The sequence below is a fragment of the Chaetomium fimeti genome (genome assembly GCF_033439085.1).
Source record: "Chaetomium fimeti strain CBS 168.71 chromosome Unknown B0H64scaffold_2, whole genome shotgun sequence".
Classification (NCBI taxonomy): Eukaryota; Fungi; Ascomycota; class Sordariomycetes; order Sordariales; family Chaetomiaceae; genus Chaetomium; species Chaetomium fimeti.
Genome location: NW_026944330.1, coordinates 2,630,551 through 2,656,198, shown reverse-complemented (window position 1 = coordinate 2,656,198; position 25,648 = coordinate 2,630,551). Strand labels below are relative to the sequence as shown.

Genomic DNA, 25,648 nt, shown 5'->3' with positions numbered 1-25,648 from the left:
GTGGTTGAAGAGGCCTGGCTGTCCCCCACCGCTGGTCGCTCGCTCTCTTCGACCACCTCCACCTGTGGGATGCGAGAACTGTCGAGTGGAGTTGCGTCCCACCAGTCGTCGAATCCGCCGAGTTGCGCCTGTTTTCGGGCTCCGCAACGAGTTCTTGTGTGTACATGTCGAGATGTCGCAGCCCTGGGAAGTGGAAGAGTGCGACACACCAGTCCGCGACGCCTGGCCGTCCCGACTGCAGCCGTTGGCTGCATGCTCTCGCTTCGTTGGGACTTGCGAGTGGCAGCGACCAAGTTTCCAATCCAGACGAAGCAGGATTCTCCCCTCCCAAAAAATCACAGAGTCGTACATCCAGCTGGGCTTTTTCGCCGTCCGGCGGGCGCAGTGCATGGCGGCTGGCCAACAGGAGGAAGCGAGCAAATGCATAAAGCCGGCCGTGATGGCCTCCGAAGCTCTGATAGGTTAAACTGCCTACCAAGGCGGTCCTCCACAGAAAACCTGCACAGAAGATCCTGACCGAGGCGCGGTGTTGACCAGCAGTCGGGCACACCCATTCGCTGCACCGTGTCAGGTCACATCTGTCCGTTCCTCCTCGCCAACCAGTAGCAACCGCAGCTGGCTGCAGCGCTGCAAGGTACCAACACCCCGAGAGGCCACCCTTTGCATCACAAGTGCTCAAGAGACTGGGCGTTGCGCCGCCTGTGGTGTCGATCGTGACCGCCGCCGCCGGCACGCAACAGCCACGGATCCAAGCGGTTGACTCGAGCCGATCACAGCCATCTTGGTTGCCTCGCGCGACCGTCGCCATGGATCGTCAGGTAGCGAGGTGCGGGACTGAATGCGTTGCCGCAACTCCATCATGCTCTGTGCCCGTTTGAAACGCAGTAACAGTCGATGACCTCGGCGTCGGGATGGGGGGAGGAAAGGCACAGAGCAAATCATTCCCGCGCAACATGAGAATAGCATTGAGTTGGCTCAGGGTTCACCCCCCGGGTCATCCCCCGACATCACCATCCTACTATTTCCAGGAAATCACGGTTCTTTATTTATCGATGCATCCCAAATTGGGTGCGTAAGATCCATAAATGGCTGCTTTCTCTCTCGACATTCTAAATCCGTCAGTTGCCAGAATGGAAACGGGGAGAAAATAAATGGGATCGCCGACAAGTGAACCGCCGTTATTGTTGTCGAGATAATGCAAATCATGGCACTGGCGCACGCGGACTCCACCGGCGGTAAAACTGGGAACTGCGCTTCGGGTGTGGTGATGCGAGAAGCACGGGACCACATGTTTTGCATCTTCGGCAGCCAATATCGCCCTCCGACTAGTTATTCGTAGCAAGTAGTCAGCCCGATGATATGATGCCCTCCCGATGAAGGTTGCAGCTGCTCGGCGGTTGTGCAGAGAAACATGAAACAGCCGAAAAGGTCGTCGCAAAAACGGGCAACATGTCGATCACAGCGAGGTGACCATTCAGAAGGACGGCTCGACGGGAAAAGAAGAAAACTCTGTTGCGCATGGCCCAACGTCCACTCGGAAGGTGCAAGCAAGGCGTCAAAGCCCCTCCATGCAACCACTTAAAGTGCGCCTTCTGCCAGTGACGCGGCAGGATTCACCCAGAGCGCAGTGTGACAGGACAAAATCACGGGCGACGCGCCTTGGCCCGCCGGTTTCTCGTCTCGCTGGCGCAAAGACTGCCGCCTACCACAAAATTCATTCATGCCGACAACTACGAACTCAAGTTCGGTATACCCGGAGAATTGGACATTGAGCAAATATCAGGAAAGCGCTACGCAGCGGCAGCTGAGCATGAGGCAACCGTGCCACGTCAGTCACGAGCGTGACAAGCAGCCCAGCAGTCGGTTTTGGCGCTTTTCCCAAGCCACTTTTGTCTGTCACTTCACCCAAAAAGCCCACGAGCATCAAAGCTTGTTTGGCGTTCCACGAGCCCCGGACCCTCTTCTTCCCACGCATCAACCACCGCACCGAGTCCCCCACGTGCAGTCCAGTCGCAAGCCAGTCACTGCCAGTTTGCGTCGATATGCGGGCTTATCGGCAAACAATATCTCAAGCGGTCGTCGGCGGGTACAGGATGAATCTCTCATTTCGACACAGCTGATCATCACTTACTCTCCGGGTAACAGTCGGCAGCTCACCGTGCCCGTAATTCTGAGTGTCGACCGCAACTCAAACGGAAACGGAACGAATTGGCGGCACTTGTCGGGCCTTCTCTTCGGCTCTGCCGCCGAGTCTGGAAACAGGCGAGACTCTTCAGTGTAACTCTTCTCTCGGGCACTTTCTTTCCCCAGATTCGAAGCCGAGCACTCCGGCCGCCCGTTCTGATGATGCGTGCGTGGATGGCCTTCTGCAAGTGCTGGGGCTGGGCACGACCTCTCCCAGGCTGGCTTGTGCTGTGGATAGGGCATGTACCGGTACCTGGACCATACATCTGACCCCGCTCCTCTTGGCGGCTTCGGCCCCTGCACATACGTTGCGGACCCAGGCGGGTTTCCCGCCCACTGTGTTGGAAGTGGTTTGCCCTGAGGTGAGTTATCCACACAAACCAGAAGGTGGCCGGACTTTGCTCCAGAAAAGGCAACTCACCAAGTTCCGAACGAAGAAAAGGACCATTGCAAGACCTCTCGATCGGCCCTTTACGACCAGTTCGGTGATCGAAGAGGAAGACATATGATGCCAAAGTTGACAACTCTCGCACTCGACCAGAAAACCCTTTGCTATACTTGTACGACATAACGACCTCGTACTTGGTATGTTGAACCCACTGTCCCTTGCATGCTGCACTGCAGACTGCTGGCAGCCGCAGCATCCAGGCTCAGCCAGGTACCCTAACGGCTGGGTACATCGACCACTCGCTTGCGTGAGATTCTTTTCTCGACGTCCGCACTTGCTTCATAACTACTGGGGGCTGAGAGAAGCCCACTGATGAATCTGCCAAGTCCCTCGGATTCGTCGACCCGGCTCCAGAGCTGTCAAGTGTCGGTGGGTCTGCCGGTCTCGAACACGGCGGCGTCCTGATCCGGAACAAGGTGAAGACTTCTCCCATCCTCTGATGTCTGGTGTGCCCTGTGGCCCTGAAACCCTGGGAAACCGAGTCGGATTGTGGTGGGCTTTGGATGGAACCTGACAATCATTTGCCACCGCTGGCCTGGTTCGTGTTGACACTCGGGAATGGGCTGGGCAATCGCCAGTCTGTTTTGGCGGGTTTAGCCAGAAACAGACAACGCGCCAACATCCATTCGTCAGCACGTGCATGCGCTGATCCCACGCACGAAAGGTTTCGTGGGCAGAAAACCGAACGGAAAAAGGAAAAGAACGTGGTGGTCGATTTTTTCTCTTTCTTTCCAGAACAAGAGGTGCCAATAGAGCCAAGTTTTAACGCACGTGGATCGAAGAACAAGAACTCTCTTCCCTCTGCCCCAACGACGTCTTCAACACGTGGATCTCGACAACCACCCACTTCGGTGTGTCGATTCGGCGGTGGCGGTCTGCCAGCCAAGGAAAATATTCCGCGTTCCACAGAGCAGGGCCCTCGGAGCCTCTTTGGGGACCTGGTACGGACCGTTGACGAACGGCCCGCGGAGGGGGACCCGTGGCAATCCCAAGGATTCCAACAGCATCGGCGGACTCAAGCCCAAAAGGGAGGGTTATGCCGTGTCGGTGACCTCCCCGGATTTGTGGGAGAAGGGCCTGGTCGCCCTTGTCGAATTAGGCTACCGCATTAAACTCAATGTGGTACTGGGCACTTCGCTTGTTCTCGTCCACCGCCATTTCCACCCCAATGCATGCCATATCTCGGAACCCTGGGTTTCATTTTCCCGGGTCGTCGCCGGTCGCTGGGGCTCGCCGGGGACGAGCCGTGCAAGCAGGCAAGCCAACAACCCCATGCTCGGGAATTTGACACCTGGATGGGTTTTTCGTTGTTCAATGCCACGCCAGCGGGAGTTGGGATGCAACGATGGCTCCAGGGAGGGCCGACCGCCCGCATGGATGCTCGCTCGACTGAACGTTGCGGCGTTGAACCCAAACAACCATGGCAACCTTCTGACCTCATGGCCCATCTTTCCCGGATCAGAGCCGAAAGCCCAGGGATATTCACCGTTGGGCGCATGCTTTTTGTCTGAGATCGACGACCTCTTGAGGACCCGTCTCTCGAGAAGCAAGCATGGTCAATCTTCCCATGACAGCTGCCGATGGCGCAATGTATCTGCAACGCGTTATTTCCCGTCTCGGCGATGGGCAGCACGACCAGACAGAGAGCGAATCACGTTTCCCTGCGGCCCCCCGCCTCTGTCCCCCACCTGGCCCAGCTTCATTCCCACGTCGGATCCACTAACGCAGGAACAGAGACCGGCTCTGCCAATGGGGGCGCCCCCGTGCCATGTCGATGGGTCTTCTCGAAGGTTTCAGGGTCCGTTTTTGTGCATGAAAAGCGCCACCTCACAATTCGCGCTCTGCAGGCCAACTTGCCTGTTCCGTCTTCACCTTCCCAGCGGACCCTTGTACATACATCGTTATGTTGTGGACAGAGGGTACTTGTCCAGAGCAAGCTCGGCCCATTTCCCTCCCGGTCCCAGCACGGCCGGCCGGCGAGCGTCGGGGCCGCCAGACTCGCTCGTACCGGGGTCTGCTATGGAAAGATAACGTTACGCAAGTAGTTACACAGGACATGCCTCTACAGAACGACAAGCACGGGAGCTCGACCTTATCATACGATAACAACGACTTCTCCCAACATCTCCGGGTGAAGTTGTCGTTGTCCAGCACTGCGGACAGCAGACAGCCAACGACCACAGCAAACAAAATCACTGCGCATGTCCAAGTCGCGAGCGAGTCTACCCGTCACGAGCAACCCCGCCACTGTGCTCGTACCGGCAGCTTCAGCTCTGATGCCCAAGGCTGATGCCGTCCATCGCGGCTGTTCTTGCATCTCAAGATCGACGGCCCGTTTTACGTAAGGTATCGATTCTGCTGGTTGCTAGCACTGGCTAGTCCCCAAAGCTGGGGACGCCGTCAGCACTAGCGCGGTGAACGGACGACATCGAGAGGGGTTCTGGGCAGCTCACCTCGGGCATCCCCAAGTTTTTGGTGAGGATCGAGATCTCACCGGGACCGCAACTGAAGGGAACCCTGTCGACGGATGGCTGGCGAAGGATCGCGGCCTGACCGTGCGCTGCCGCCCTGCCATCTTGGACAGCAGCGGGCAGGCAGTGGCACGGGCGCTGATAAGGCGCCTCGAGGATGTCCGGATCTGTGGGGTTGAGGTTGCGAGGCCGCGAGATAAGATTCTGCGGCAAAGCAAGGCATCCCGGGACTTGAACGTTGCTGTCAATCCATCGGCCCTGTCCTCTTCAACTGATGGCTCAGAAAAGCAAGAGGAAAAAGCAGCCCTGTCTGTTTGACAGAGAGGCGACAGTTTGTATCCAGTCATTTTGCCAAGCACATCGTGTTCAACTGCCGCGTCGAACGACATGTTCGAGACATTGCCACAGTGCTAGTCGCGGTTTTCAAGCAGCTCAGCAGCTGTCGTGGCGCAGTCTGGACGTCCAATCCAGCCTCAAACGAACGTGTTTTCGGTCTTCGGCTGTCTAGTGTCAGATTCATCCCAACCAGGCAACAGGGCACACCTGGCACACAAGCACACCACACAGCACACACCCACGAGCCTGGACGTGATAGTTGATAGTCCCATGCAGCACTATCACCCCGCCGTCCCAAAACACGAACAGCCAGGCCAAACGCCAATGGGGTGAACAATCCCGTTTCGACATCGCTCGCTCAGGGCTCGGATAAAAATCTGCAGCTCTTGCATCTTGCATCGCGAACGGGCACCTCGCCACAAACATCCTGCAGCTCGGTCGCTCATTCCCGGGCCCGTTCATTGGCCCGTATCTGTTCCGACGGGGAAGTCTTCGCTCCTCCCTGCAGTCCGTCCGCGAAGGGCCCCCCGCTGCCGGCGGGTTGGCGTCTTCCAACACTCCACCCTTTTTCCGTGTTCCGCCGTCAACATGCAGACGGGGAGGTCTGAGATCTACCTGTATGGGCGAGTCAACCACACAAGTAAGCCAGTCGTGCTGACTCGGCAGTCATCCATCTTGCGTCCCCGAATCGGTGTCCGCGCCGCAAACTAGGGTTTATCACACACCTCGTCGGAGACGGTATCGGACCCCAACCTGTGACAAGCGTGTTGGTGGCCAACCGGGATTGTTCTCAAGCCACCAAACACCAAATGCCGGTGGTGCCAGGGGTGTGCTGCTGCAGGCGTTTTGAACTTGTGTTGTTGCTTGCAGCCGGCAGGCACCTCACGCAGGGGCACGCGAGTTCCTTCGAAACACTCGCTCCAGTTCCGCTTGCGCCGCGCATTGCATTGAGCACTCACCGCTCGACGTCATGTTGGAGGCGAAGGCATTGCCCGTGGAATGTCCCAATGTCCAATGCCCACTTTCCTTGCGATCGCGATCGGGGTGTCCCGTTCTTTCGCTTAGACGATGGAGTCTCTCCAATTCTCCAACTTAATAAGCTATCCCCATAAGCGGCTGAACACAAGCGCGACACTTGCAAACATAGCGGCGGTCTCTCAGCCATCGCGACATCTTGTGGCAAGTCAGGAAACCCACCCTTCGTCACCTGCGCCGAGTCGTTTAGCAGGGGATCCGAGGGCAGCGCTGGATCGAGAGGAGGGCTCTGACTGGCTCATAACGCGTGGGATCCGCCCGCCGCGCCGGTGGCCGCACTTTCGGGCCACGTCCTTGGTTTTTTCAGTTGGCCGCGCGCGCTGCACAGGCCGCGCCCGCCCGCAGGCCACCCACCCCACCAATCCACTCCAACTCGGGCTGCACACACGTTGGCGGGTCTCCCGAAGGGCAGCCCCCCCGACCGACCCGATGGGTCCAACAAACTGGCCGCAGCGAACGGGCCACATCGCACGGCCGCCGGCGGGAGGCCTGCTCTCCCGAGAGTTGGGTTGGGTTGGGGTTGGAGGTTGCGCAGGGCTGTGGTCGGGTTTTTTGTTGTATGCCTTGCCTTGCCGTTCGTTGGGTTTGTTGTTGGTAACTCGTTGATTCACTGAAAGGTCCTGAAATGACGCAGAAAGGCCCGCCTCGGTTGTTTCGGGGGCGCCGACACAGGACAGCTTTTCAGGTGGTTGTCAAACTCAACCCAAACTAAACCCAAACCCAAACATTTCACCGAGGCACTTCCAGCTCTGTCTCGGTCCAGCAACGGGGCCGTCACCATGGCCGCCTCACGGAGACACCGCCAACGGGTTTGTTCTTTTTTTCACACGGCACCGAAGTGAGTGAGTGCCTTGACGGGTGCTGTGGGTGCATTTTGGGGTGAATGTACCCCCCATCGAAAGGTACATCGTCCGTCCATGCCGCATGGGCATACTCGCTCCTCTGAGGGAGCTCAAGATTTGAGTGCGAGGTAAACCAAGGCTTCTCGTTTTTTTTTTTTTGTTGTTGTCATACAAACGTGGTGACAAACTCGTCTCCGTTTGGGTAGCACAGCACCTGCCGGCGCCGCTTCCCTTGCATCCTCCTCGTCCCATCCCATCCCCCTTCTTTCTGTGCGGGGCGATACCGTCAGCAACTCGGTTGAGCTCACTCATCATGGTGGTAAGAGAGGTTGTAGGCAAGTCAGTGGTGGTGTGGTATGTGTGTGGGTGCGTGTGTGTGGGTGTATTTGTGTTTGTGCGTATCCTCGAATATCCATCCCCAAATATCCCCCCTACCTTTGCTACACTCTGCTCCTTCACGCCCCAAATAACCCACCGGCCGTTGTGCCCTACCATCTAAGGTATAAAAAAGGTCGAGTATGCAGCGGCCGAACAAAACCCAGTCAGATTCCAGTCCCGCGCTGCCGCCGCCGTGCCGCGCCGTGTCTGTGCCGCGCTGGGGTTCGAGTGCGGAGGCTGGGAGGGACGGGTGTGTTCTTGATTCGGTCGGCCGTTCTGCGCCGTCGGTGTGCTTCTACCTGTACGGGACGAGTGGGGAGTCGCCGCGGTTACGTATGTGTGCTGCCGCGGTCCCTGGATACGGAAAGTTTTGACGTCCTTCGATCCGGTCGATCCGTAGGTGCCGGGGGGTGACTGCCGCTTGAGAGGGGGTGACTAAGTTTACAACTGCCTGTCCGAAGTCTGCTACTCGCCCCCACAGCTCATCTCTCTCGGGGAACCATCAGGGATGTCAATCGTTTCAGGTCCTCGTGGCACCAAAGCTAAGACGGGACGCAACCGTTGAGGTCTGCCCTTTGGGATTACTATGAATATTGGGGGCGGTGGCTGCTTATACTGAGTAGTCTCAAGCAATATTTAGCCACTGTGTACGACTCTGGTCAACATAATTTCAGGTTAGAACTCGAGAAGGAAGAGATAAGGTTTCCATTGGATATACGGACCAGGCGAAGGGTAACCGCCTTTCCACGGACATCAGCAGGATCTGACCTAGGTGGATATCTAGGGGGGAAATCAACGGCTGTTGAGATTTCCCTGGAGAACGTCCATCAAGCGAGGAAATGCCCCGCCCTCGACAGCATCGACCCATTGTTCCGTCCGCTTTAGATACCAGCCGTTGGCACAGCGGGCGACAGCGCCAAAGAAGTCCAACTTCAAGGGCGCGTACGTAACCTCTGTCTCCCACTGCGGCCAGAGTTGCTTCATCTTGTCGGCGTAGACCTTACGCAGCTGCGTCCGTTCGTACTCCATCAGGTGAATCCAGTACAGCTCTGTCTTCCCCTCGTCGTCCAGCTCATCCGACCCCATGACATCATCGCTGGCGTCTCCATACCCATCCCTATTTGGCTCCTCTTCCCGTGTAGGCCCAAGCAGAAACTTGGGCAGCTCAGCAGTCATCCAAAGTGGTTTGCATGATACGCACTCCCAATCGATCAGCGCCGTGACTTTTCCGTCGTCGTCAACCAGGATGTTTGGTAGGGAAAGGTCGTCGTGCCAAAGCACAGTTTGTTCGGCCGGATTTTGGAGAGGCGGGAAAATCTTGGGGAGCAGCTTCGTCAACTTGGTGGCGACCCGTTGGTAATATTCGGCGACTTCCCGGTCGTCTTCGTCTGCTTCTTCATCTGCGAACACCCTCGCTTGCTCTTCGTCGACGATACTCAGGTACGCATTCAGCCAATCGTGACTGGACCGGAAAGGGCCACGGGCGATGTCGTAGTCGAAACTATCTCCCATGAAGAACATGTGAGATACGATCCGGCCAGGCTTCGGGTCACTGGAAGGAGTGTGGTGTTCGGACTCCGGGTTGCCAGGAGAGAGCGTGCCGATGGATTGGAATTTGGCGTCCTCGAGACTGCGGCGGAAGAGTTGGCTTTGAAAATCTGCGACCTGCTCGACAAGCCATGTCTTTTGGGCCATGGACATCTTGCGCCACCTCTTGTAAGCCGAGACGCCGGGCATGAGCTCCATGAGGATCCACTCAAAGCCGATCTCATTGTCCTGGCTGTCGTCAAAGGCGATGATCTTGGGGACGGGAGCATGGGTCATGCGGCGAATCCAGCGCAGAGTAGTAACTTCACCCAGCGTCTTGTGCTTGGGGTCGACTGGCAGTGACACGCGGAGCAGAGACGTGCCACGCGGGGTATCGACCAGATAGACCTTGTTGAAGGCGCCTTCGGCATGAAAAGTGATGAGGCAGCGATCTTTTACGGAGAGATCCAGAGTCCTTCGACAGACTTGAGCAATCTTGTCGACCTGGGGCTGCCGTGCCCAACGAGGCTTCAAGTCGAACCCGCTCTCATCCCACTCGAGCCCATCGCGTTGGTGAGGTGGCATCTTGACGATATGGCGCGGAGATGCACTGCAGCTTGGAGTATAATCAAAGAAAGGAATGGTAAGGGTAGCTTGGTGCCGTTGTGGTTTGACTGGCTCAGTTTGAGGCGTGAGCAAAGCATGCAGTTAATGAACGGGTAACAAGGTAGGTAGGTAAGTAAGGTGTTATTATAGGCAGCCTGCCACTGCATGTTTTTAGTATCTAGGAAAATGGACCAAAACTCAAATCTACCACTAGCTCCTCCTTGCGGTTGAATTCCGTTAAAACATCGGATGCGGCATAGTTATTTTGAAAATATTAGAAACATGACTATAAATATGTCCTCGTGCAATTAATCCGGGTCATACCGTTGACCATTTTCCATAACAATTCCGCCGCTCCTTGTGATTCCAAGTCACGCATGACCCTAACCCTGCGCGCCCGACCGCTTCAATACAGAATGTTCAACCGCATCTGATCAACTCTTTCCATTCACCATCAAATAACACCATCAAATAATCATCACCTGCCAGCCTCTCACCAACAATTCCTCAACTCGATCCCAACCAAAAGACAAAGAAATCGCCAACCACCCACCACAGCACAAATGAGCTCCCTCAACCCCCCCAAAACCACAAAACCCCCACCACCAAACCCAACCCAAAATGACGAATCCTCATCATCAGAAGAAGACTACATGTCCATGACCTTCACCGACCCCCCCACCTCCACCACCAACACCAAAACCTCCACCACTACACGCACCCCCCGCCCATCCAGCACCCACCAACAACAACCACAATACGAAACCTCCCTCCAGCGCCGCCAACGCCTCCGCCGCGAGGCCGAGGCCCGCTCCCGGCCCAAGTCCAAGGCCGAGGTCGCCGCCGAGGCCGACGCCCGCCGCGAGGCTGCCCTGGCCCAGTCGCTGTTTACGGCGCGGCCGGAGAGCAAGGGGCTGGCGATGATGGCGCGGATGGGGTTTCGCGGTGGGGGGTTGGGGAAGAAGGCCGTGCCTTCGGAAGGGGGAGGGGAAGGGGGTGGGGGTGAGAATGGGAGTGGGGTTGGAAGTGGAAGTGGTGGTGGTGGTGGTGGAAGTGGTGGTGGAGGGGGGAGGACGGAGCCGATCCGGATTGAGATTCGGGATGGGAGGGAGGGGATTGGGTTGGAGAGTGAGCGGAAGCGGAAGGTTAGGGAGGCGGCGGAGGCGGCGGGGGAGAGGGCCAAGCGGGCCAAGGCCGATGAGGGCGAGTACAGGGAGCGCATGCGCAGGGAGCGCGAGGAGGCGAGGTGGGAGAGGCAGCTTGCGGCCGCGCAGAAAGTGGCCGAGCGGATGGCGGCGGAGAGGGAGGAGGAGGACGCACAAAGGGAGAGTAGGGCGGCGGTGTCGCGCCCGTTGAAGGGTATTCCGGTTTGTTGGCGGGGGTTGGTCAGGTCGCGCGAGGAGGCTGAGAGGGACCGCAGGATGAGGTACGATCTTGAGCAGGGGCTGGCGAGGCTGCCGACGTATGAGGACGCCGAGGAGGATGAGGACGACAAGAAGGCGCTTGGTAAGGCTGCGACGACGTATGCCACGGCGGAAGACCTGGACGAGGAGGATCCGGAGCTGGAGGAGTTCAATGCCTTACCTGTGGATGAGCGGTTACATAAGATGGTGGAGCACCTGCGTGACGAGTATCGTTACTGCTTCTGGTGCAAGTTCACGTACCCCGACGAGGAGATGGAGGGGTGTCCTGGGTTGACAGAGGAGGATCATGATTAGGGTGTGGCTTTGGATAATAGGGGGTTGAGATATCTTGCGTTATGCACGCCTTACAACAGTTCAGATTCATGTTGGAGAGAGAGTACATAGTTCTGGTTCTCGCAGGTCAGGTAGAAACCCGCATAGCCTTTACCTAGTCTGCACTGCCGTATCCTTAAGTCATTAATGAACCATGCCGCCGCCCCTTCTAAAATAAACAAAAACGAAAACCCCCTACCGCTGCCTCATCCTCCCACCCCCCAACCCCTCCCAAAAAGCACACCTCCCCCTCTCCCCCCCTCCCACCCTTTCCATCCTCGCCCCCTCCGTCTCCACCACCAACCTCCCCCCATCCCCCTCCCCATCCCGATCCCCAACCCCACCTCCACCCCAAACCTCCCACCTCGGCGCCCCCGGCACGCGAAAGACGTTCGGGTCCAGCGCGCGCACGAAGCTGATCCAGTACCCCATGACCAGCGGCACCACCGCGGCGTTGTACGTCTTGTAGCTGGCCCGCGCCAGGTAGCCGCCGCCGACGTTGTCGGGCCCGAAGATGGCGGCCGAGTCGAAGATGTGGGGGACGCCGAGGCCGGCGGCGAGGTTGGAGGCGTCGTGGACGTTGTAGCGGTAGGTGTAGATGCTGGATTTTCTGTGCTCGAGGGTGGTGGTTTGGTTGGTGGGTTGGCTGGGGGTGTTGGGGTGGTGATGTTGCGGGTGGGAGTGGCGGTGGAGGTGGGTGAGGACGTTGAGTGACGGGCAGATGAAGGTGGCTTCGCCAAAGGCCTGGCTGGCGGTGGGGAACCAGGGGTTGCGGTTGGGGATGGGCGGTAGTTGGGGGTACTGGGCGAGGATGGAGGTGGTGTCGTTGGCGGTGAGGAGGGGGGTAGTTGTTGAGGAAGAAGAGGGAGACGTCGTCGGGTGTGGCGGCGTTGGAGACGAAGACGGAGCCTTCTGTTGCGGAGTTTAGTATTGGTTAATGAAGGGTGGCGGGGGGAGTTGAGGGAACTAACCGTCTGTGGATGTTCCGAATACCACTGGCACGTTGATGAACTGCCCCCTTTCAAACAGGCGATAGGGGAGGTCGCGGAGGAAGTCTCCGTCAACACACGGAGTCCAGTAGAACAGAGGCATGGGCGGACCGGGGCGCCCGGGGAATGCTTGTGCGTGGTTGGCGGCTTGTAACACGGCAACGTCCTTGCCCCGGAGACAACCTATCTGCTGGGATGGATCCAGCTTGTCACAGCCAGTTTGGCTCACCACCCTGTCGAACTGGTATTCGAGCTCCTCAACAAAGGGCTGGGCAGGGAAGAAGTTGGCTTGTGACATAGCCCCGACAAAGAGGTTGTCGTTGCGCCCGCCATAGGCTACCATGTGCGTGGCCACGGAACCGGCGCCTGCCGAGGCACCGTGGATGACGACGTGGTCGGGATCTCCGCCAAACTAAGTTTATAGTTAGCCGAAGTAGGGGTGGGAAGAGGAGGACATGGAAACCTACCGAAGCAATGTGTGTCTTCACCCACTTCATCAGCATCCGCTGGTCCAACAAACCCGCATTCAGAGCCCCGTCCTTCCTCACCCGCTCGCTCGCAAGGAAGCCCCAGAGGCCGACCCGGTAGTTGAAGTTGACCATGACAATTTTGTGACCAGACCGCTGAACCACTTCGTTGCCGTCCCAGTTGGAGTTCGCGTTGTGGCCGTATCCTACAGAGACCATCAGTCAGGGCCACACCACACCAGGACTAAGCCGGGAGAACCCACCACCGCCCTGAATGAACACCCACACCGGCAGCTTCGACCTCTCTGTGGCATTCGTCGGTGCCCAGACATTCACAAACAGACAGTCTTCGCTCTGCCCTTGCACGGGATACGCCAGGTCATTCCCGAGGCATATTGGACCATACTGCCGGGAGTCAGCGCCTTGTTCCCAGAAGACACTCTCACAAATGTTCACATACCGTCATGGCCTCCTCCACGGTCCCAGTCGGAGTCGGGACAGGTTCAACGGGGGCTCTCCATCTCAGATTGTCGAGTGGCGGGGCAGCATAACGCATACCCCGGAACGAATTCACCCCGTTGGACAAACGCAGGCCCTCGTAGGTGGTGTAGTTGAGGTGAACTCGGGCGGTGCCGACGACGGTGGGCTGCAGTGGCAGGATGATATCAGTCTTCTGGTGCACACCATTGTTGGGCATAGGGGGGTTTGACGAGGGGATCATGTTGGCGGGGTACGTAACCTCGAGGGTTTTACATGATATAGCGTGGATGGGTGAATTGTGTAGCCGGCAAGATAGATGCAAGTGGTGAGATTTCCACCGTACCACAGCAGGACTTGGAGCTTGGAACTTGGAGCTGGAAGTTCGATCAAAAGCCAGGAAACCAAGGAAACGAGAAACAACACAACCTACCCCATCTTGACCACTCCCCCCTGACCCGATGACCAAAAACCAGACGCCCACCTGCACGAGCAGTACCAGCACCATCGACAACACCAGCGCAACTGCTGTCCTCCCCGACGGTTGCGGCGGCACCAAGACACCATCCCGGACTCCTTTCCTGTTATGGCCTTGACCGGGAGGGAGGATATTATGGGAATAATCCCTCAGCCGGCCATCCTCATCACCAGCATCCATGTCACCTAGTGACGGTGCTGTTGGAATGGGGCGGCCCATAGCGCCCAAGAGGGGGAGTGCAACGAGGAGGGCCACACCACACCATGCCGCGGAAGGACTACCGCGGTATCTCAGCGTCGTGATCCCAAAGGTGCCGTTACGAAAGGAGACAGAGCGGGATCATACCTTGGTTCCAGGAGCCAATCTAGTCTTCTTCAATATCCAAAAATAAGCAAACCACCACCCAGCATGAAAATAGTAACAAAGACGGGTGAACACTCCCCTCAATGGTGAGTGTTTCATTCATTCTTCCAAGCTGTGCCAACTCCAACGCAACCCCGACACCAACCGCGCCCGAGAACCCCACACCGCAGATCCGGGCCGCCCGCCCGGCCCAGAAGGAGCTCAGGGGATGAGATCCCACGACGGGATGACAGAGACTCGCATATCAGCTTCTATTTTTCCTTGACGGCGAAGAGCATGTTGTGAACACCGGCGAAGAACATGACACAAATACTAGTCAAGAACATGATACAAATATTACACCACCCCCAAAACGTACAATAAAACTAAGTAGGTATCTCCGATATCTCACAACCAACAACCAAACCCCCTCTAAACCCATAATATAACCCAGAGAAACCAGCCCCAGGGAATGATAACATTAGGCAACCCCCCGAGTCGCAGAAAACCAGATACAACCCCGAAATAATAACCCAACACCAGCAGCCTGCCATACAGAAGACCCAGTGTTGATAACAATAATAACAGCAGCAATTAATCAATCCAAAATCCTCAACCCCCCCTTCTCCCCCGCCGCCGTCTTTACCCCCGAACCCTTGACAAACACTCCCCTATACCTCTCCCACATCCTCTCCAACTCACCTACATACTCGCGATGCAGCCGATCCAACTCCCTCGCATCCATCTTCTCCCCAGTGGGGACCTTCCTGACAGGAATGGGCCGCCCGACCACAATATTCAGCGGGCGGCGGTAGGGCATCAGACCGACATCATAGTTGAAGATGCCACGGCCGTGCAGGAAGGGGAGGGTGAACTTGAGGGTGCGGAGGACCCACATCTGCAGGCGGTGCAGCAGCGGGTGGTGGCGGGCGCTGAGCTGGTCGTAGAGGTCGTTCTCGCCAAAGGCCAGCACGGGGACGAGGTCGGCGCCGGTGCGCATGGCCATCTTGACGAAGCCCTTGCGCTGCGCCAGCACCAGCCGCATCGTCCCCGGGTGCGCCTCCAGCGACTCGCGCGCGCCCCCGACCACGATGGTCACCGCCCGGCCCATGCCGTCGCCGTCGCGCCCGCCTGTCGTGAGGATCGACGTGATGGACTCCTTGGACACCGACTGGATCCCCAGCGCGAGGATGTAGTCGCGGTAGAGCGGGATGCGGAAGTTGGAGTCGAGCGTCAGCAGGCTGTTGGTGATGCCCGGGAATTTGTCCGCGAAGCCGAGGGCTTCCGTGCCGAAGGCGGCGAAGGCGCCGTGCGAGATGATGCCGTGCGGGTGGTAGCCGAAGATGTACTTGCGTGTCGGCGGCAGGTCGTGGGTCTTGTGGAGTGTGGCGGGGAAGTAGTCGGCGAAGAACTTCCAGATGGGGAGGCGCCGGAACCGCTCGGAGCGGGCGCGCAGGCGGCCGTCGGTGGCCGATTTGGAGAGCAGCATGTGTAGCAAATAGGGGATGAGAATCGGCCAGGTGAGGGGGATGGCGCAGAGGAAGAAGAAGAACGAGACCGTCATGGCGATGCTCAGGCAGTGGGCTAGCACGGCCATCGTCTGCAACCGCCGCCGGTAAGGTATGTTCCAGGGGGCGAAGCGGATGCCGCCTGCTCTATAGGCGTTGATCCGGGCCCGTTCCCGGGCGGCGGCTTCTTTGCCCGCTGCGTCTGTGAGTGGCGGGTAGGTGTCGCGAGCATCCTTGTGATTTGTGGCGAGTTGATTGTCGGTATCAAGACTTCCCAACGAGGAGAGCTCGTCAGCCTCCCTCTCGGCGATATCTCCGGTGGACTCGGCCATGTCAGCCAGCTGGCCGATGCTGTTTCTGCGGCTGTGGATCGAGCTCATGGCGGAGGCAGGCGTGAGGGTACCGTTCAGTCCCTGGCCATGCTGTTAGTCCGGAGCCGGGGCAGTAGTATGTTAGGGGCTACTATCACCCACCGTCTCGGTACTCCCCCTCCCCGACGCCGTGTCGCCATCTTGCGGTGCTGTTTTAATGTCAACAACCTGAACTTGGATGACACCCTCCTCGTGTTTGTCCCCAGCAGACTTCTTGGTGTGCGCCGCCCTCCGACGCAGCGTCTTGCTTTTGCCCATGAGGAATGCCGAATCACCGTGCTACCCCCCTGTTTGTTCCTTGTGTGCGCTATATGGGGTGTCCGAGGAGTTGAATTGCACTGCTGGTTGGTCCCTCACCTGAAAGAAGAGTTGGAGCAGACGGCATGGTCTTGGCTGTGGCCCAAACCGAGGGCAGGAGTGTAGGAGGAGGCAGTCGTGAATCGTAGAATGCGAACGGAAGTAGCGATGCGATGCCTTTGTAAAATTGTGAAGCTTAAGTTCCCAGAAGGTGCGATACGATTGATGGTGAGGAAGGAGGATCGGAATTTGGAAGGTACGAAATGTCGGAACGGGTTTCAACACACAAGTTCGGGTCCGAGTGAGATTCGGATGAGAATGATCGGGTGAGAAAATATCAGATGGGACCTCATGGCCATCAGCCCGAAACCCGTTGGTTATTTGGTCCAGCTCCGGACAGCTCCAGACAAGTCGCGCCGCGGCGAGGGAGGCAACGGCGGAGCACGGAAAGAAGCACAGCGATCCCTGGGCCATTCCAGTTGCTCGTCATGACGTTGCGAGGTGGGGCTGCGGCATGGTCGGCCACACCGGCATGCCGGGCATGCACACTCCCAGCACTGCCTTTCTGGCATGTGGAACGCCAAGACCTGTTTGAGGATATCCCTGTTGGTTCTGGTTTCGACGGGGTTAAGCTACAGATTACATACTGTGTAACTACTGCACAGGGAGGCTCGGCGTTTGGAGGCACGGAGGGTAGGCGCTTAATAGGTACTAGCGAATACTGAGGATGGAATCTAGTGGTAGACTCCAAATCCCGTTATCGGATCTACCATGGCAAGGCTGCCCGAACGCTGCTTCACCTTCATGAGCACCTAGGTGCAGAAGCCTAGCTAGTAGTCCACACATAGCCCGCGTCTCGAGGCCGAGATGTTGGCTGTTGAACGAACCTCACCTCCTTGGAACGGAAAGTCGGTTGTCTCTTGCGAGATACCTTGCCTAGTCCTGCCTGGCTTGCTACAAACCCACCACGCTAAACGCTTGTTCCGTCTTTTGGTCCTAAATACCACCGTCCTTGCGCCGTACCAACGCCCGCCGTTGCCCCGAATCAGATTCGAAACATCTAAAAGATACAAGCGCCTTGTATAGTTAAGGCGCGGAAATGTGATAGCGGCAGGTCTGGAGCCTCCTGTTCCGGTCCGCCTCTCACCTGCTTCCTTCAACCGCACGCTCACCAACTCTACTGTTGAGCGGCGGCAGAATCGGTCGGGGAGCCCTCCTCCTCCTGCGGCGGCGTGAACTGCTGCCGTAGTGTTGCCACCTCGGCCGTTAGCGCCGCGATGTGCTGCTCGTGCGTATTGAGCTTCTCCAGGAGCTGCGCTCGGCTTCTCGCGTCTGTCTCCGCCTGGGCGCTAAGCCGTTTGACCGTGCCTTCTAGGTGTTGGAAATACGCCCACATCGTCGGGTCTGGCTGCCCAAAGCCGCCGTTTTCCCCGCCCTGCGGGGGTAGTCCCGCGCCGCTCGCCGCGCGGGGGCGTCCTCGGCCGGCTGCGTGCTGGCCCGTCGTCGCGTTGCCTTGGATTGCATCTCGGTCAGCGGGGGGGTACTGAGAGAGCCAGGCTTGCTTGGCCGCTGGTGACATACCATGCGTAGGCAGGGACAGCCCCGGAGCGCCCTGCTGCTGTTCGTTGCCCGCCCTTTGCTGGCCTGCCGCTGCGTTTACCTGCGTGCCGCCCGGGCTCAGCGGCTTGGGGCTCTCCGTCATGCCGCCCTGTGAATACATGGCTGAGCTGCCCGCGCTCAGCGGCACAGATGATATGCTAGTTTGTGGCGTGTGGCCGCCCGGCATGCTGGGGGATGTGTTTGTGCTGGACGAGCCACGGTCGACATTGGGCGGATACAGGCCGCCGGGTGCGCCTGGTCGCTGCCCGGCCGGGGGGTAGGTGCTCGAATGGCCGGTCCCGTAGCCGTCTGGCCCCGTCTGTCCACCGACGTGCTGCGGCTTGATGCTCGGCATGCTCAGACGCCGCCGCTCCTCATCCGACATGTCTCCCGCACCGTCGTACAATTCCCCCGACATGGCGGAGCTGTCCGCTCCATCATATCCGTCCTTGAGGCCAAACGAACCCATCGTCTGTCTCCTGCCCGCGCAACCACCCGCCCCCTTGCTATGCCTGGCTAGCGCGTCGCCACGCGCAAACTTTCTATCACAGCTCGGACACACGTGCGGCTTCTCGCCGGTATGTAGTTTGCTATGCCGTTTGAGATCATGGAGCCTGCGGAAGCGCATCTGGCATGATTGGCATACGTAGGGCTTCTCCTGGCTATGCGTGAGTAAGTGGCTTTTCAAGTTATGATGACGCGTAAACTCTGTCTCGCAGTAGGGGCACTTGTGTTTCTTATTCGAGTTTGGCGAGCGGGGCGTGAGATCGAGACCGGGGGTTTGTGGGCCGCCTACGGGCATGCTCATCATTCTTTGTGGATGGCCGGGTGCTGGCATGGCTCCTGGGTAAGAGAGGGACGCTCCCGTTTTGTCTTCCATAGGTGCCTCGGGTTGTGGCGCATACAAGCTCTCGTCGTTGCGAGAATCGACGTCCATCGCCGTCGGGCTGTCGACTACGTGTCCATCTCCATCCTCGAGGCTTGCTCCACTTGTGCCGCTTTGCGGGCTGACATCGTGAAGCTCGTCGCCAGGGGCGTGGCCTTCCGGAATGGTCACTGAACTAAGCGCCCTCGCAGTCGCGGCTGCCGCAGCCGCCTCGATATCCGAATGCCCTGTGTCCGGGGGCGCGTCTTGCGGTCGGTGCAGGTCTGCTGCGACCCCCGACATGAGGTCGTCGGTCGCAGGTTGCTGTTGGTTCTCACTGTGTTCTAGTTGAGCCAGCTGATGCTCCTCCTCCTCCTCCTGCCTATTGCCATCGTCTTCGGCGATCTCGCCTGTCGATGGGTTATGCGACTGCCTGGCAAAGCCCACCAGTCGGGCAATTTTGGACGGCGAGATATCGCCACTGGAGACCAACGGATCCTGCGACGTCGGTGTTGTCTCCCGCTGTCGCTTGAGCGACTTCGACCGGGCTAGTTCGGCGACTGCCCCAAAGGGAGCTGTGGTCTGCGGTACCGTCGATGTAGAGGGCGCACGCGGAGCTTCTGTTGCGGTGGGCCCCCGTTCCGAGGCCATGACAGCGGCGAGACGCGGGCGAGGCCGAAGATTGGGGATACGCGCTCAAGCCGGTCAGTCGAGTACCGGGTGACTGGTCAAATTATTCCGCGCTGACGGCTTCACGAGCAACCCGGGTGCATCGCCGGGTCGATGGGGGGTGGGTGCCCTCGAGGCTTCGATGTGTGGCTGAAGATCGTGGCGAGAGCTTCCGAGTATCGTAGCCGACGGGAAAGCTTGACAAAGCGTGGTATTGTCGTGGCTGCGGAAGAACAAGAGAGATGAATTGGAACTTTGAATTTTTACTCCTTAGAAAGACGGTTGTATCTAATCGCCGTCAAAAACAATATGCAGTCAGCATCCGGGAAGTGGGAATGGTTTGGTGATTGAGAGAACGTGTCGTGAGAAAGCAGCCTCAAGGCGAGGGAAAGAAGGCTGCAAGAGACGGGGAGTGTGCAAGAAAAATGGGCGCAGCAGCCGGCAAGCCTCCCCTGCCCCACTTTTGCCGGATCGCCCGTCGGCGAACACCAACTTGCAAGGCGTTCAGGTGCCTGCTAACAATTCCGACTTCGTCGTTAGTTAGGGCGGTACTTGACCGGACCAAGCCCCATTCGGCGTGTTGTGGTGCAGCCTCGCCGCGCTAACCCGTCTCGTAAATCAAGCCACCGCTTCGCTTTTCCATTCGTGGTTTACTGCTTACCCCAACACACTCACGCGTTCTTCTGTTTCGGGGCAATTTGGAAAAGCTAGAGAGGGCAGTGGCTGTGCTGCGAAACCGAATCGTTGCCCGTGGCAAAGAACGCGCAGACCAGGATGGAATGTTTGGGCTGGGCGCTGAGTGGGGCGACTTGGGAGTCGTCCCTAAACACGCAACACGATCCAAGGGAAGTGGCGCAGCGACCGCCAGACCTTCAGCAGCACCTTCCCTCCTTGGGAGTGTGCCTGTGATGCGGTTGCCCAGAGTGCCCAGGTTCGATGCATCACGACGCTCTTTTTGGTCGTCACGGTTAGTGTACGCATCATTAGTTTGTGTTTTCCGATTCCGCGGAACAACCAAACGGCCCCTCCTGCGCGGCAGCGTTGCATCAAAGATGCTCGCGTTTCAAGTCAACAAGAGCAGTCTGCACCTGGTTTCCAGTTCCAGCTTTGCACCGGCTTCGGCTTCCGTTTACCTGGGCTCTGGGACCCGTGCCGTCCCGGGGCGGCATCATCCAAGAAAGATCGCCGTGAGAAACGCCCGAGTTCAATGCGCGCCACTAAATGGCCGAAAAGTCGGCTGGCAACGCAGGCATGTAGCGAATGAGGTCCCAGGGCGACCTCTCTACTCGGGTTTCCAGCTGCCCACAGGGAGCCTCACCAAGCCAGACGCAGTAATATGCTCGTCGGGTCTCCCGTTGGAGTGGGTCTTGATTGACCGCTCTGACCTCCCCGCCGACTCACCTCCTGTCCTCGCTCTGTCTCCCTGTTGGCTGCCGCGAGGAAACCACGGCGTTCTCGCCGGTGAGACTGATTTGCTGGAAAGGTCAGCCCAACCGCAAGGTAACCGGCAAACACATAGTTATTGACGGATGCCGCCGCTGAACCATGGCATAGGTAGGTGTAGGACACCTCTCCCTCAGTTGGAACCTCCCTAGGCGAGTAACCCTTTTCTGGATTTTGGTCAACCCCATGAGATCTACCAAGTATTGTTCGCCTTGATGATGGCCCATGTTTGACTTGATACTGTACACATAATTAACCCTTCGAGCATCTCCGTAAGGTTAACAGCAAGAGGTGGCCCGGAGACGCAGCCAGAGTGGCGTGGGCTCCTGGAGCCCGGGTCTCGGACAGCTCCCGCTTGAGACAGCGGGAGGGTCGCTGTTAGGGGCTTCGAGAACAGAGGATAAGCAAGGACGACGACAACTGACCGAGTTGTCAAGAACTCGTTCATTATCTGGTCGCTTCGTCTCGGACCTACGAGCAACCTCGGCCTCGACGAGCGCGCCCATAGTTCCGTGGAATGTCACACAGGGTACGCGTACCTGCATCCATGCTGACGCCTTTGTACCTCGGCGTTTCTGTACCGGACACTCGACAATTGTCGCACGCATGACCACTTCGTAGTCGACGCCAGTGTGTATTATGAGGCCTTATTCGTAGAAAGCAAACCGGGGGTTCGACTCAGAGAGGTCTTGACGTTTGTGGCTGCTTGCACAGACGTATGTGCTTGCGGAGATCGCCTCCTTGGGGTTCGACCCGGACTTTCGCCAACGTGGCGCCAGTCCTCTTGTCAGCGCCAGATGTTGTGCTTGTGGAACGAGTCCGACTTTCTGGAGGCACCTTTCAGGGAAGGTAAGAGGAACGGGTGAAGCACGATCGAACGCGTGAGGCATAAGCCGCCAGCAGCCTCTGGGATGGACCCGTGGCGTTGTGTCTTTATATGTACCTACCGTGTGGACTTTTGACGAAGGATGCTTCCCCGTCGCATACGCCCCGAGCACCCTTTTCACCACAGATTACTTCATAGCCCTCGCGTAGAACATTAACCACGGCTTTGATGTAAAACCGGGAAAACACCAATGCCAAGTAGAAGCAGGGACGTCGCTGCCCACTCTTACGGCATCCCTTTCAACAAAACAGGTTGTATACACTACTATCAGGGCGAGATCCAGGCTTTTCTCTCGAGTTTGTCGTTCGCCAACAAAGAAAGGGGGGCCCGAAATCCCTTGCCTTGCAACGTCGACGGCGGCGTTGGAAAGGAGTCTTAAACAAGGGATTTCGTCCGAACGGAACGTCGTGTTGCCTAGTCGCTCGGGCGATCATTTGCTCGAGCCGAGCTGCGGTGGTGGCTATGCTGTTGTGAAATCCGGCCTCATATTGCCAACAACTTGGCAGCGCCCTGGCAGAAAAGGGCAAGCCTCGCGGCCAATTCATTGGCGCTTCAGGCAGAATGTGACATTTTGTCGTCCGATTGGGACAGCGCACCGACAACGCGCCAACTCCGCATCGACGACGGCCGTGGGCCCGATGGGCTGCCGTCCGGGGGATTGCCCGGCAATCAACTGGCGATGCAAGGGCCTCACAGGGGTCAAGGGAAGGAAAACCCCGATTTGGGGACCCGGCCCAGGCAAGTTCCGAATCGAAGCCTGTCGAACTGTCGAACCCGGACGGGCCGAACGAAGGACGAGATCCACGGGTGATGTGCTGGGCAGCCGAACCGTTGCAGGTAAGGTGCATTGTCAGCACCTTGTTCAAACACGAATCGGGGTTGTCTCGTCATTGTGCAACGATTCAGCGTTCGACTCGAGTCAGCTTGGAAAGAAGAAAGTTGGTCAGAATTCTCGAGATCCGAATCCAATAGCAGCAGGAACCCTGATTGATTGCTTCGCCCAAACGGGGCTAGTCAGGTACCCAGTGGAACGATGTGAAGGCAGGAGCCCGAAGTGCCGATGTACAGAAGTTCCCGTTTATTTCCTTCGAAGGGAGTTGGGTCTCCGGCTTCCATCGTATACACTCCTCCATATGGACTGTTGCTGGTTGAATCGGATCGGAAGTGTGGAAATGGGAAACGTCATATTCGAGACTTCCAGGCTGTTCATGATGATCATCGATCCCCGCCCTCAAACTTGAAAGCCAGAACGGCGTTCTGGCCATTTCTGTCCGGACTTCCAGGCTGAGCAAGGCCAATGGTGTGCGCTTGGCGACCCGGTGAAGAAACTTGGCTTCTCGGTAGCTTGGCAGGGGTAGCGGATCCAAAAATACGTCGTCGTTTATGCCGAATTTGCTTCCTGGTAACTAACGGTTTGTTTTCGAGTCGTTTCTCGCTCAACTTCCAATGCCGACTGCGACTGACGAATCGGCTGCGTTAGCTGCTGCTTTCGTCCGAAACACGTTTTCGAGATGGTAATCCCTGTCATCCCATGACTGGTTGCGCTCCTGCGCTCCTGCGGTACCTGCATTAGCCGCCCTCTTCAATCTGCAGGTTCATGGCCCACCTTCCTCCCACAAGATGCAATTTCGCCAAGCGACGTCGCCCTGGTCACTGCCCTCCGCTTGGCGAGGTCTGGACTAAACATCCCAGCCGGCGCTCATTTCGCTCCTTTTCCCTTTCCGCTCGACCCACCACAACTCGCCCTGCCGCTCATTCAAGACGCAGCCCTCCTCCTTCGGTTCGTCCCTCTTTTGAACCGTTGGTCACCCGTTTCCCACCGTCAACGTCGCACACTCTTTTTGCGACGACGATTCCATCCAAAAGAAAGTCTTTGCACTTTCTACCACATTCTTTTGGAACTGCCAACGAACATACAATTTTACCCCAATTCGTGTGACCAGAGAGGCAATTTGCCTGTATCCCATATCAACACCAAGTGAGTTCCACAGTTGACAACCAGGGCAACAGGGGGCCGACAGCAGCACGGACTGGAGTTGGGCTCGAGAGCAGAGCGGCTAACGAGCTCGAGCGGCAACAGATAGGATATCTGTGGTTCAGAACTTGCAAAAATGAGGGGAATCATCAAGACCGCAGTCGCGGCAGCAGTTGTTGCCGGCGTTGCTGCTCAACCTCATGCCCACGGCCATGGCCACAGCCACCGCCATCTCCACGCCAAGAAGCACGGCGACTCGCAGGTGGAGAGGCGTGGCGGCACCGTGGTCGTCACTGAATATGTGGAGGGTCCGACCGTCGTCGAGTATGTGGACGCCAAGGGGAAGAAGATCGAGGATGCCAAGGCGAAGGAGGGCCTCGACAAGGGCCTCTACGTTGTCATGGGCTCGACGAAGCCCAGCTTCAGCGCACCCCCCGTCTCCCTTTCCACTTCGCTGTCTGCCCCCGAGCACGGCGGCCAGTTCTTCGAGAAGACGACCTCGGCCCCGGCTCCGACTACCACGTCGACCCCTCCGCCGAAATCCTCGGCTACGCCTCCGCCAAAGTCGAAGGGGCCGACTGGTCTCGATGCCGACTTCCCGAGCGGCGAGGTCTCCTGCGACAAGGTGCCGACCGACTATGGTGCCGTGGAGATCCCGTGGTCAGGCACGAAGGGCTGGACCACGCTTGCCAAGTTCGGCGGGTGGGTGAAGGGCGTTGCGATTGACAACATCGACTCTCCTATCTCGGGAGGGTGTGAGGCTGGAATGATGTGCTCCTACGCCTGCCCCCCGGGCTACCAGAAAACGCAGTGGCCCGCCGAGCAGGGCGCAACTGGCCAGTCTGTTGGCGGTCTCTGGTGCAACGAGGACAATTTCTTGGAGCTCACACGGCCCAATGCCACCAAGCTTTGCGAGCCGGGCGCGGGCGGTGTTTACGTCCGGAACGAGCTTTCGTCCAACGCCGCCGTCTGCCGTACCGACTATCCCGGCAACGAGAAGATGATCATTCCCCTCGACACCTACCCTGGCGAGACATACCCCCTGACGAACCCCGACTCCAAGACGTACTACTGGTGGCAGGGCGCAGCCACGACCGCCCAGTACTACGTCAACGACGCTGGTGTTGAGGTTGAGGAGGCCTGCACGTGGAAGAGCGCCAAGTTCCCCTCGTCAGCCGGCAACTGGGCGCCGACCAACATCGGTGTCGGTAAGAGCCTGCTGGGCGAGACATTCATCTCCATCTTCCCCAACCTGCCGACCAGCCACGCCGTCCTTAACTTCAATATCGAGATCACTGGCGACATTTCCGGCACGTGCTGGCTGAAGAAGGGCGAATACTACGGCAGCGACAAGGGCTGCACGGTATGTAGGATCCCAACTCGTTCCACGTATCCCTTCGCTAATGAAATAACAGGTCGGCATGAAGGCGGGCGGCAAGGCTACCATTGTGTTCAGGGATTGAGCCTAGCAAGCGACAGCTGCGTTGGTTGTTCTTCTTTTGTTCCACATCGCTGCAGGCCCACGACGACGACTTGTGCAAATGTTTGGTGCTTCAAAGCTCTCCCGCCCCGGCAAGCCTCGGTCAGGGAGAGAGCGGCGGATTTAGGGTCGTATTGTAATGTTCGAAATGTCCATATAGCGATTTCACAAAGGGATGGGTTGGCGGTTTTATATATGTGCTTGAGTTTAAATCTGGTTTTCGACATTTGCTCTTCGAG

The 25,648-nt window shown here is 58.0% G+C and overlaps 11 protein-coding genes across 11 annotated transcripts; 6 read left to right on the top strand and 5 right to left on the bottom strand.

Moving 5' to 3' along the window:
• Positions 1-1,720: 1,720 nt before the first annotated feature.
• Positions 1,721-3,072, top strand: B0H64DRAFT_371406 (uncharacterized protein; the record flags this gene model as incomplete). The annotated part of the gene is made up of 7 exons (XM_062802154.1): positions 1,721-1,828; positions 1,914-2,086; positions 2,146-2,277; positions 2,569-2,669; positions 2,726-2,769; positions 2,809-2,842; positions 2,933-3,072. 7 exons carry the CDS (start codon positions 1,721-1,723, stop codon positions 3,070-3,072), a joined length of 732 nt encoding a protein of 243 aa, XP_062662518.1.
• Positions 2,751-3,824, top strand: B0H64DRAFT_87670 (uncharacterized protein). The gene has a single exon (XM_062808917.1). The coding sequence runs from the start codon at positions 3,136-3,138 to the stop codon at positions 3,742-3,744; it is 609 nt and encodes a 202-aa protein (XP_062662517.1). The 5' UTR covers positions 2,751-3,135; the 3' UTR covers positions 3,745-3,824.
• B0H64DRAFT_87669 (uncharacterized protein) lies at positions 3,825-4,835 on the top strand. The gene has a single exon (XM_062808916.1). The coding sequence runs from the start codon at positions 3,905-3,907 to the stop codon at positions 4,661-4,663; it is 759 nt and encodes a 252-aa protein (XP_062662516.1). The 5' UTR covers positions 3,825-3,904; the 3' UTR covers positions 4,664-4,835.
• A 3,540-nt stretch (positions 4,836-8,375) lies between these two features.
• On the bottom strand, positions 8,376-9,939 carry B0H64DRAFT_386855 (phosphotransferase enzyme family-domain-containing protein). Its single transcript, XM_062803174.1, has one exon. The coding sequence runs from the start codon at positions 9,804-9,806 to the stop codon at positions 8,487-8,489; it is 1,320 nt and encodes a 439-aa protein (XP_062662515.1). The 5' UTR covers positions 9,807-9,939; the 3' UTR covers positions 8,376-8,486.
• A 955-nt stretch (positions 9,940-10,894) lies between these two features.
• On the top strand, positions 10,895-11,784 carry B0H64DRAFT_386854 (G-patch domain-containing protein; the record flags this gene model as incomplete). Its single annotated transcript, XM_062803173.1, has 1 exon — positions 10,895-11,784. A coding segment is annotated over exon 1 (494 nt), but the record flags the coding sequence as incomplete, so codon positions are not given.
• On the bottom strand, positions 11,759-13,575 carry B0H64DRAFT_415447 (Alpha/Beta hydrolase protein; the record flags this gene model as incomplete). Its single annotated transcript, XM_062805103.1, has 6 exons — positions 11,759-12,307; positions 12,366-12,475; positions 12,535-12,964; positions 13,020-13,225; positions 13,283-13,424; positions 13,480-13,575. 6 exons carry the CDS (start codon positions 13,573-13,575, stop codon positions 11,759-11,761), a joined length of 1,533 nt encoding a protein of 510 aa, XP_062662513.1.
• Positions 13,576-14,573: 998 nt separating this feature from the next.
• B0H64DRAFT_386848 (diacylglycerol acyltransferase-domain-containing protein) lies at positions 14,574-17,000 on the bottom strand. Its single transcript, XM_062803172.1, has 3 exons — positions 16,553-17,000; positions 16,298-16,344; positions 14,574-16,237 (listed from the first exon to the last, which is right to left on the bottom strand). The coding sequence occupies exons 1-3, from the start codon at positions 16,578-16,580 to the stop codon at positions 14,915-14,917; spliced, it is 1,398 nt and encodes a 465-aa protein (XP_062662512.1). The 5' UTR covers positions 16,581-17,000; the 3' UTR covers positions 14,574-14,914.
• Positions 17,001-17,669: 669 nt separating this feature from the next.
• Positions 17,670-19,607, bottom strand: B0H64DRAFT_371401 (uncharacterized protein; the record flags this gene model as incomplete). Its single annotated transcript, XM_062802153.1, has 2 exons — positions 17,670-18,004; positions 18,074-19,607. 2 exons carry the CDS (start codon positions 19,605-19,607, stop codon positions 17,670-17,672), a joined length of 1,869 nt encoding a protein of 622 aa, XP_062662511.1.
• Positions 19,608-20,154: 547 nt separating this feature from the next.
• B0H64DRAFT_87514 (uncharacterized protein) lies at positions 20,155-21,283 on the top strand. The gene is made up of 2 exons (XM_062808915.1): positions 20,155-21,125; positions 21,180-21,283. The coding sequence occupies exons 1-2, from the start codon at positions 20,405-20,407 to the stop codon at positions 21,218-21,220; spliced, it is 762 nt and encodes a 253-aa protein (XP_062662510.1). The 5' UTR covers positions 20,155-20,404; the 3' UTR covers positions 21,221-21,283.
• A 651-nt stretch (positions 21,284-21,934) lies between these two features.
• B0H64DRAFT_87506 (uncharacterized protein) lies at positions 21,935-22,908 on the bottom strand. The gene has a single exon (XM_062808914.1). The coding sequence runs from the start codon at positions 22,800-22,802 to the stop codon at positions 22,194-22,196; it is 609 nt and encodes a 202-aa protein (XP_062662509.1). The 5' UTR covers positions 22,803-22,908; the 3' UTR covers positions 21,935-22,193.
• Positions 22,909-24,065: 1,157 nt separating this feature from the next.
• On the top strand, positions 24,066-25,392 carry B0H64DRAFT_317618 (uncharacterized protein; the record flags this gene model as incomplete). Its single annotated transcript, XM_062800342.1, has 2 exons — positions 24,066-25,292; positions 25,345-25,392. The coding sequence occupies 2 exons, from the start codon at positions 24,066-24,068 to the stop codon at positions 25,390-25,392; spliced, it is 1,275 nt and encodes a 424-aa protein (XP_062662508.1).
• Between the last annotated feature and the right edge of the window lie 256 nt (positions 25,393-25,648).